At 39.6% G+C, this 8,966-nt stretch overlaps 2 protein-coding genes and 1 long non-coding RNA gene across 5 annotated transcripts; 2 read left to right on the forward strand and 1 right to left on the reverse strand.

Moving 5' to 3' along the window:
• Window positions 1–123: 123 nt before the first annotated feature.
• Window positions 124–8,778, reverse strand: LOC145729920 (uncharacterized). Of its 3 annotated transcripts, none has more exons than XM_081980887.1 (16): window positions 8,626–8,778; window positions 8,368–8,574; window positions 8,093–8,317; window positions 7,753–8,037; window positions 7,348–7,465; window positions 6,957–7,294; window positions 6,812–6,902; window positions 6,631–6,754; window positions 6,287–6,575; window positions 6,033–6,233; window positions 5,469–5,975; window positions 5,018–5,418; window positions 4,809–4,972; window positions 4,543–4,669; window positions 4,387–4,489; window positions 124–344 (listed from the first exon to the last, which is right to left on the reverse strand). In XM_081980887.1, the coding sequence occupies exons 1-15, from the start codon at window positions 8,776–8,778 to the stop codon at window positions 4,399–4,401; spliced, it is 3,321 nt and encodes a 1,106-aa protein (XP_081837013.1). In that variant the 3' UTR covers window positions 124–344; window positions 4,387–4,398. The 3 variants fall into 3 exon arrangements, 2 of the variants coding, with proteins under 2 accessions (XP_081837013.1, XP_081837014.1); XR_014178483.1 differs by lacking the exon at window positions 124–344 and adding an exon at window positions 2,203–3,391 and having other exon boundaries at window positions 3,784–4,489; XM_081980888.1 differs by lacking the exon at window positions 124–344 and having other exon boundaries at window positions 4,354–4,489; window positions 7,080–7,294.
• Oda (Ornithine decarboxylase antizyme) lies at window positions 164–2,610 on the forward strand. The gene is made up of 3 exons (XM_081980726.1): window positions 164–267; window positions 1,580–1,683; window positions 1,738–2,610. The coding sequence occupies exons 1-3, from the start codon at window positions 164–166 to the stop codon at window positions 2,115–2,117; spliced, it is 588 nt and encodes a 195-aa protein (XP_081836852.1). The 3' UTR covers window positions 2,118–2,610.
• LOC145729957 (uncharacterized) lies at window positions 3,623–4,373 on the forward strand. The gene is made up of 2 exons (XR_014178487.1): window positions 3,623–3,753; window positions 3,876–4,373. It is a non-coding gene; the product is annotated as an uncharacterized LOC145729957 (long non-coding RNA).
• Window positions 8,779–8,966: the final 188 nt, after the last annotated feature.

Raw genomic sequence — 8,966 nt, forward strand, 5'->3', positions numbered from 1 at the left:
AATGCGCTTAAAAAAGATAACGTTTCAAAAACGAATGGAGAAGTTGGTGACGTCAGTCGAGTTTCGAGATTCGTGGTGCTTGCACGTTTCGCTTGCGAAAAAAGTCGATTTTTGCCCGAAAAACGCGCAGTGTTTTCTATTTTCTGTTTCGTTTGTGTTAATTATGTTTATGACTTTCTCCACGGAGGTGTTTAATAACAGTACTGATTTAAATAGTGACGAAAACAGTTCCAACATGCCAGCCATTATGAGCAGTAAATGTAATTCGTAAGTGTTCTCTTTTTCGCAATATGTCTCAGTGGAGCGCCCCTGGGGGGTTCAAGGGGCGTCCTGTTACGTCAATACTGAAAAAAACGTGCAGCAATTAGCAATTATCAAACAGTCCCTGATCTATATTTAAGATCAGACAAGGACGGTAGACCCAGAAAACTAGGGTGCTAAAAAGAGTAGGACAATACAGTAGTCCAGCTGATTCGTTGACGCACGCAATTTTGTACACTACACTGGTTGCTTGTGTGATAAAATTGCTGGATAGAGGCCTACGTTGTTTGGAAACAATTTAAAGGCGTTGACCTTCTTTTGTTTATCCTGTTTGTGTGGTTGTGACGTCACTAATCCAACAATCAATCAAAACTTTAATTATCAAGGGTTTAAACGTGACTACTGAACAATAACACAATAAGATAATCTTGCTTGCAATGCACTTGATAATTTCCGGCCGCTCGTTGACGTATAAAGCCGAGGCCACTCAGTACTTTTCCACTGTTTTCCTATCAGATTATCCATTACTTTCTACTAAATTATGTTACTAGGATATTATAATAGTGTAATTTATGGTTTAGTAGGGTTTTTCCAGTACCACAATCTTTAATTATCATAAATTGTCCAAGGTTAAGGATAGTGGCTACTAAAAAAAAAGCACCATCTGGTGTGCAGACCAAGAAGCTAATATCATAAATTATTATGCAGTTTATGTGCAGTTAATTATTAAGAAGTTACAAAATTAGCACAATAATTAGAAAGTATACAAAATAACAGTTGAACAAAAGGGTGAAATGTCATGTGGAGGTTATCTTGCAAGTTTTCTGTCAATTGACAATTCTAGGGTGCAAACTGCATAGGGTCTTCTCTAGTGTGACGTCATCAGAGTGCCTCCTGTTCTGTGTTTGTTAACTTTTATGTGTAATACCTACGTGACTTACGGAGGTATTATTAAACTATTTTTATCATATCTGAGGTATTGTTTACGCCGGAAGGCGCGATAAACTGCGTCTCAGAAAATTGGCAAAACAATCCTGCTACAGAACTATAAATAATTTGTTGTGTGTATGTTTTTATCAAGTTTGAGGTGGTTAACGTCACTTAATTTTTTTTGTTTTTTGCTATAATGATACTGTATTCAGAATGTTATGGGGCCAGTTTATTCACAAACGCCTCTTGATTGCCAGACTTAACCTCCCTGAATCTGTATGGCTTCTGTTGTTTTGCCCTCCAATGGTTATCAGTGCGTTGCTATTGGTTGGTAATTGGTATGGTTTTAATTTTTTGTGTTAATTGTAGAAGTGCCCTGTTGAGCCAGAAGCGTTCCGCTTCTTCCGCCACCGAAGCCGAATGCTACAACATGTCTCTGGGTGCCGGGCCTCTGTGGTGGTCCTGATGCCCCTGGGGACAGGGGCAGTCCAGGTAAGTCCTCTCCAGCTTTTAAAGCGACTGAACTAACTTTTGGAGTTTTATTAGGGGAGCAGCCGGTCCCGCCATCTTCGCCACCTCTCCGGCTGACATTCCGCGCTACACCGGGAGCGGGTAGTCCTCCACGTACTCCTGCCTCGTCTCAAGCATGGGACGCAGTTCTGCGTGGTGACACTTTGTACGTCACGCCGCCATCCCATCTGGCGGAGGGTAGCAGAGAGGCATTTGTCGCTCTGCTCGAGGCTGCCGAGGACCAGTTACGTTGCAAACACGTCATCGTCGTGTTTCCCATCGATCGTACCGACAAAGCCAACCTGGTGCGTACTTTCAAGTTTCTTGGTTTCTCGGTGCTGAACCCGAACCACCATCTCGTACCCGCTCAACTGGCCGCCGGCAATGTTTGTATGCTTTACAATGTTGAGGAGTAGTCCATCCCCAGGTTAAACAACCTCGGATCTCCCATCTTTGATTCAATACGTTTATATGTGTAAGAGTTGGAATTTATAGGTTAAGTTTTTGTTTTTTTTTGGAAAAGCTTATTGTCATCACTAACCCAGTAGCTGAGTAGGATAGTTTTAGGTGTTTGTAGGTTAGATGTGCAATCAAAGATGGGAGTAGCTAAGATTTAATCAACTTGCAGGTTAATACAAGTAGTGTGCGGTATTTAGTAAATTCCCCTGGTTCGTGCCCCTAAACGAATAAACAAAACAAAAAAAAAAATAAAAAATTTAAAAAAACCCAAAAAAAATTTCTTTATGGTATTTTTTAAATTGTTCCGGTATTACTTTGGTTCTATTATACTGTATTTTAATGCGTTAAAGTGTAATTCATTCCGCATTTAATTATTAATTTACGTAGTTTTTAGGTAACAGTTTCTTAATATTACAATTATATAACAATTACAGTTTTCTTTTTAAAATATACTAGAGTTTTATTTCTACCTTCTATGAGTTGCTTTACTGTATACAGGGTGTTACAATAAAATACGTATTACTAACTTCTTAAAAGATCCTTCTTAAAGAGTTTATTTTTTCAAAATGGTCCTAGAGGGCTCCGCCACTTTTTAGAAGGTTCACAATAGAGTTAAGAGGTTTCGGACACTTTATATGATTCCAGAGGCCTCTGGCAGTTTAAAACAGTTACAGGAAGGTTTAAGACACTTGTAGAGGATTCTGGCGCCTTTTAGAAGGTTGTCAGTAGCATTTAAAGGTCTATGTAACTTTCAAAATAGTTCTAGAGGCTTCTGACAGTTTAAAACAGTTATAGGATAGTTTAAGACAGTTGTAAAGGCCTCTGGCACTTTTAAGAAGGTTCTCAATAGCATTTAGAGGCCTCTGACACTTTCAAAATGGTTCTCGACGACTCTTACAATTTAAAACAGTTACGGGAAGGTTTAAGACACTTTTAGAGGATTCTGGCACCCTTTAGAAAGTTGTCAGTAGCATTTAAAGGTCTATGTAATTTACAAAATAGTTCTAGAGGTCTCTGGCAGTTTAAAACAGTTATAGGATAGTTTAAGACAGTTGTAGAGGCCTCTGGCACTTTTAAGAAGGTTCTCATTAGCATTTAGAGGCCTCTGACACTTTCAAAATGGTTCTAGACCCCACTGACAATTTAAAACAGTTACGGGAAGGTTTAAGACACTTTTAGAGGATTCTGGCACTTTTTAGAAGGTTCTCAATAGCATTTAGAAGTATATGGACTTTCAAAATGGTTCTAGACGACTCTGACAATTTAAAACAATTACGGGAAGGTTTAAGATACTTTTAGAGGATTCTGGCACTTTTTAGAAGGTTCTCAATAGCATTTAGAAGTATATGGACTTTCAAAATGGTTCTAGAGGCATCTGACACTTTCAAAATGGTTCTAGACGACTCTGACAATTTAAAACAGTTACGGTAAGGTTTAAAACACTTGCAGAGGATTCTGGCACCTTTTAGAAGGTTGTCAGTAGCATTTAAAGGTCTATGTAATTTACAAAACAGTTCTAGAGGTCTCTGGCAGTTTAAAACAGTTATAGGATAGTTTAAGACAGTTGTAGAGGTCTCTGGCACTTTTAAGAAGGTTCTCATTAGCATTTACAGGCCTCTTGACACTTTCAAAATGGTTCTAGACGCCTCTGACAATTTAAAACAGTTACGGGAAGGTTTAAGACACTTTTAGAGGATTCTGGCACATTTTAGAAGGTTCTCAATAGCATTTAGAGCCCTCTGACAGTTTCAAAATGGTTCTAGACGCCACTGACAATTTAAAATAGTTACGGGAAGGTTTAAGACACTTTTAGAGGATTCTGGCACTTTTAAGAAGGTTCTCAATAGCATTTAGAAGCCTCTGACACTTTCAAAATGGTTCTAGAAGCCTCTGGATATACAAGACAAAATGGAACAGGGTGCACCAGACTGCTTTTTAAAAACTAATTCCATTTCGTTATTTGAGGAGCTACAAAAAAGTGTAAATAAGGAAAGTTGTAGGAAATTTTATCTACAATATTAAATAATGACATTTTTGCAACCTCTGTATCTCAAAAACTAAAGCGCTGACGACATTTATCTATAGAACGTTTTTTTTGTTAATTTTTGAATTTCCTACATGGCCTACAAGCTTGTAAAATACTTATACTGAAACATCCTGTATAATTTAGCACAATAGGAAAATAAAAGAAACTTTAATTTATAAATCTATAATAGTTATTTTTACCTTAATTCGGGCTTAAATAAAACCATTTTCCGAAGGAAATTCCAGTTGCAATCCTCTCAGTGCATCGGTAGTTTCCAATCCAACCAAACACTTTTGATGGATTCTGGAAAATTGTGTAAATAAACCCTCAAAAGATAGGACTAGGGCTGTAGTTACCGTTTTATGTGGGTTTTAAGGCTGTGCTCCTCACCGAAACTATTCGAGCAATACTGGCAAGGATACGGTCGAAGACCCGAATGTAATTTTGCTATGTGTAAGTTTAGGTCTTCCAGTTGATCGTAGCCTAAAAATCCAGAATAATTGCCCAGCTCTAAATCTTGTACTGTCCAGGATTAAAAGTAGCTAGTTTGTGATTAGGCAAAAAAAACTTTTTCTTAACCAATCACAAACAAGGAGTACAATCATTTCTGTCAAAAACTCACCCTTATCACACTTGATACAGGGAAACTTTCGGTTTTGACCGTGTAACGCTTTTTTGTGCTTCCTTAGCACGTCCTTGGACGCGTAAACTTTCCCACAGATGTCGCACTCAGCTTTCTGCGGCTTGGGCTTGACTTTCTTCGACACTTCAGACGGTTGCGTCAACCTAAATCAACCAATCACAAAGAACCGTCTAATCAATGCGACTCACCCCACTCCCTCCAACAATACGGTGACGTTCTCGGGAATGACAGACTGGCCGTCGTCTTGAATCTGCTGTAAAACCCAGTCCAAGGAGTTTATTGGTGTTTCTTCCGTGTTTTCGGGTTTGTGTCGGCTTTTTTCGTGCGATTTCCGGATCGATGAGGTTCGGAAGGTTTGTGCGCAGTGTCGACACGGGTAGGGACGTGCTCCGGTGTGCAACAGTTGGTGGACTTTCAAGCTTGATTTAGACGAAAAATTGTAATTGCACGTGTCGCAGCTGATTTTGGTGGTGTTAGGAACGTCGTGAGTGCGCAGATGCGAGTCCAATGTAGATTTCAGCGCAAATTTTCGATGACAGTGTTGACAGTCGAACGGTCTTTCCCCGGTGTGCACTCTCAGGTGGCGCTGCTGTAAAATAACGACATTGCAACCTGTCAGTTCAATTAGGCCATACCAACCAAATCTGAAGGCTTCTTAAACAGTTTAAAGCAGTATTTGCAGATTTTACTACTCAAATTCGGATGAACGAGTAAATGCTTGCGAAAACGTTCCTCCACCGAACTAGTGTACTCGCAATACTCGCACCGATACTGCTTCGGATCCTCGATTTTCTGCAAGTCAACTTGCAACGGTTTCTTATGAGTAAAACGTTTAAGGCGCGATAAGTCTGGCAACGTCAAATCCGCTGTCAAGTTTTTGTTTTCGTACACATCACTGCGGATTGCATCCGATTGGTCGTCGTTGCACTGATGACTGTCAAACGAGTGACAGTCGGGGAACATCCGCTGACAGTTGACGCAGATAACCTGAGCGTCGTACGGAATGACGTTCAAGGCGGACGCGTCTATCACGTTAATTGGAATGACTCCGCCCACGTCTGTTACTGACGTCACGTCCAGCGTTGTCAGCTCTGATTGGTCCGTTTGGGTTGGTTGCGTAGCGGAGTCAAGGTTAAGTACAATATTCTGTAGTAATAATTCTGGTGTTAGATAGTCATGTTAATTGTTAGTTTAAGGTTATACTTCTAAGGGTAGTGATGGCAACAGTGACAGAGAGGATGCGTCAAGTAGCGTCCCCTGAGAGGTAGTTTGACGTAAATCTGATAGATTCACGTAAACCATTTGATAACCTTGCGTTTCCAAAGGTAGAGAGACGGGAGGATCTGGAACAGCTGTTGGCACATCCAGTACAACTTGCGGCGTTTTTACAATTTCGTCACATTCCTAATTAAAGTTCAGAAATAAAAATGTTTCAACAATAGTCATTATTTACAAACTTTTTGGTTTGTGTCTGGGCCACTGTCAGCTTGAATGACGGGATTTTCGACGGCCATATTGACTTTTTTATCATCAGAGTGTGTCATGCGCATATGCGATCTTTGAAAAGCCATAGACTTGAATGTCCTGTCACAATAAGAGCACTTAAATCCTTTGGTGTGGATAGCTGCGTGTCTTTTTAACATGGAGGCCGTGACGAAACGTTTACCGCAAATCGAGCATGCGTGGTTTTTAATTTGTTTGTGATGGTTGCTGTGCTCTTTCAGAGCGTACTTGGTCAGAAACGACCTAAAATAAAAATGTCAAATTTGACAGTTGACTATAGCAAGTGGTAATACCTTACTTGGGACAGGTGGAACATTTAAATTTTCGTTCGCCAATGTGGATTAGCATGTGTTTCCGTAAATTGACCAGCTTTCCAAATTGGGTTTTGCACATTTTGCATTGGTAGTTCAGTGGGTTCGTGTCTAATCCAGTCAAACAATATAAACATCAATGATTTCATTAACTAAAAATTGACTAACCTGGCGAGCTGTCACTGTCAGACTTCAAGTGCAGCTTCATATGGGTTGTCAACGTGCACTTTAAAGAAAATCCACGGCCACATCGATTACACTAAAAAACAATTTTGTAATTTTTTTTTTTTTACGGGCACCAATTTATTACTACCACAAAGGGTTTTTCCCTAGTGTGAGTACGAAAATGACGTATCAAATCGGAGCCTTTCTTAAATTTCGCAGGACAATCGTTGCAAAAATAGCTGCGCACGTCGCCGATTTTCTTGTGACGCACCACATAACGTTCCAGCGCTCCATTGGCGTGATTTTCGGTTAGGATCACCTCACCCGGTCCCGTGACTTCGCTTTCGGTGGCGTGCGCCTTGGTCATGTGACCGTTTAGCGTTGCCAACTTTCTAAACACGCACGTGCACTGCGGACACTTGTAAGTAATGCTGTCTGCTTCTTTTGGCGCTGTGTGGGTCTTTTCCACGTGTGCTCTTAAATTTCCTTAAAAAAACAAGTTCTAGATACAGAATACAATAAAATAAACCTTTTCTAACCTTTTTGTGTGAATTTAGCAGGACACAAACTGCAACAAAAAGGTTTGAGGCCTTTATGCTTGTTCATGTGAATTCTCAATGTGCCCTTTTGTGAAAAGCCCTTATTACATAACTGACACTGCAAAATGTTAAAATAATCAATTTTACAGAACATACTACATAAACATTATGTCATCTAATGACAATTTAAGATACTCAGGTTAAGGAAGATAGACGGTAATTATTATTCGAGTGTGCTTATGTCTTTCCATTGTTTTATGTCAGTAAAATAAAGTTGTATAAAATCTAATAAAAGTATCTTCAATCTCTTTGACCAGTTCATAAAGGGATAAAGGAAGCTGTAGAAATTAACACAAAATCCCCAACCATAATCTCTTGGCCTTAAATTTTCACTTATACACTCACTTTAAAAGGTTTTTCTCCAGTATGAATCCTCTCATGACGCTCCAACAGTGATTCCTTCGGAAAGGTTTTGCCACAATATTGACACTTGCAGCTTTTCAGCTGCTTACTCTGCTTCGACCTACCTTTTTTAACTGGTTTAAAGTGTTTTTTAACCTCTGAATGTTTGTCCAAATGTAATTTCAGGTCACTCCAACTAGAAAAATTGAGTTTACAGTGGGGACACACCATTTCAGTTAGTGGGAGCTTGGTGAGGGCATGACTTTCCATGTGCCTCCACAAATCCTCCTAAAAAGACCAACAATCAGTTTTAATACACATAATTTCTGTGTGTATTACATACATCATTCTGAAACTCCCCATCACATAAATTACAGTAAATCAATTCTTCCACCTGATGAATCAGGACATGTGACTTTAAGCTGGCTTTACGCATAAAAGAAACATGACAAATTGGACATTTTGTATGACTTAAATGGGCAGTGACCTGGTGAATTTTCAAGTTGTCCTCCACATTGAAACTGACCAGACACTTACTGCAACTGTACTCTTTTTGCACCCGATGAGCCTATACAATCAAAATTTAGTGTAAAGAAGAAAATCAGTGACTAAACTCACTTTAAAATGTTGTCGAAACAAACTTAGACTCAGAAACTTTTCTTGGCAGTTAAAGCATGTATAACATGCTACCTCCTCCAAAGGTTTCTGAGCTGGGATTGTACTTGTTGAGTACTGTATTACCGACTCTGTATCAGTTCTAGCTGGCGCTGCAGCCTCAGTAGGAGGCTCCTCTTCAATGCCAGGAAGATTAAAACTGAAAACATCCTGGCAAAAGCATATAATGTGACACATGGTTATGATACAGGCAGTACTTACTTGAAGGTCCAAATTGACTAATTCCATGCGTGAATCGTCCAGTTGGCGCAGCACAAAGTTGGGGGCAAATTTGGAGCCTTCTTCAGCATTGTCCATGGTGATTTCAATGGGCAGGATACTCATAGAGTCGTAGGGGGCTGGGAAAGGGTCCATGGCAACCCTTTTGGTCAAAACAGGACCAGTAGAAAACACAAGGGGGTTACTACCACAAGTTATTGGGGCACTTTAATAGTTTATGGATTAGGGGGTAAACAAAACAAATAACAAATGTGACGTTTTTAGGTTAGGTTAAGTCTGAACTGTCAACTGTTGTTTGTCATTTTTCTGAAAGTGAATAATTT

This window comes from Ips typographus, linkage group LG5 (assembly GCF_016097725.1).
Source record: "Ips typographus isolate SLU linkage group LG5, UJ_Ityp_2.0, whole genome shotgun sequence".
In the NCBI taxonomy this organism is placed as follows: Eukaryota; Metazoa; Arthropoda; class Insecta; order Coleoptera; family Curculionidae; genus Ips; species Ips typographus.

Excerpts from the sequence above, each read along its gene's own strand:
- LOC145729920 (XM_081980887.1), bottom strand. The coding sequence starts at position 8,778 with ATGGACCCTTTCCCAGCCCCCTACGACTCTATGAGTATCCTGCCCATT. Across the intron at positions 7,466-7,752 it reads CTGGAGAAAAACCTTTTAAA|TGTCAGTTATGTAATAAGGG; the intron begins GTGAGTGTATAA and ends AACATTTTGCAG. Across the intron at positions 6,576-6,630 it reads AAATGTTCCACCTGTCCCAA|GTCGTTTCTGACCAAGTACG; the intron begins GTAAGGTATTAC and ends TTTTTATTTTAG.
- Oda (XM_081980726.1), top strand. The coding sequence starts at position 164 with ATGTTTATGACTTTCTCCACGGAGGTGTTTAATAACAGTACTGATTTA. Across the intron at positions 268-1,579 it reads ATGAGCAGTAAATGTAATTC|AAGCGTTCCGCTTCTTCCGC; the intron begins GTAAGTGTTCTC and ends CTGTTGAGCCAG. Across the intron at positions 1,684-1,737 it reads TGGGGACAGGGGCAGTCCAG|GGGAGCAGCCGGTCCCGCCA; the intron begins GTAAGTCCTCTC and ends GAGTTTTATTAG.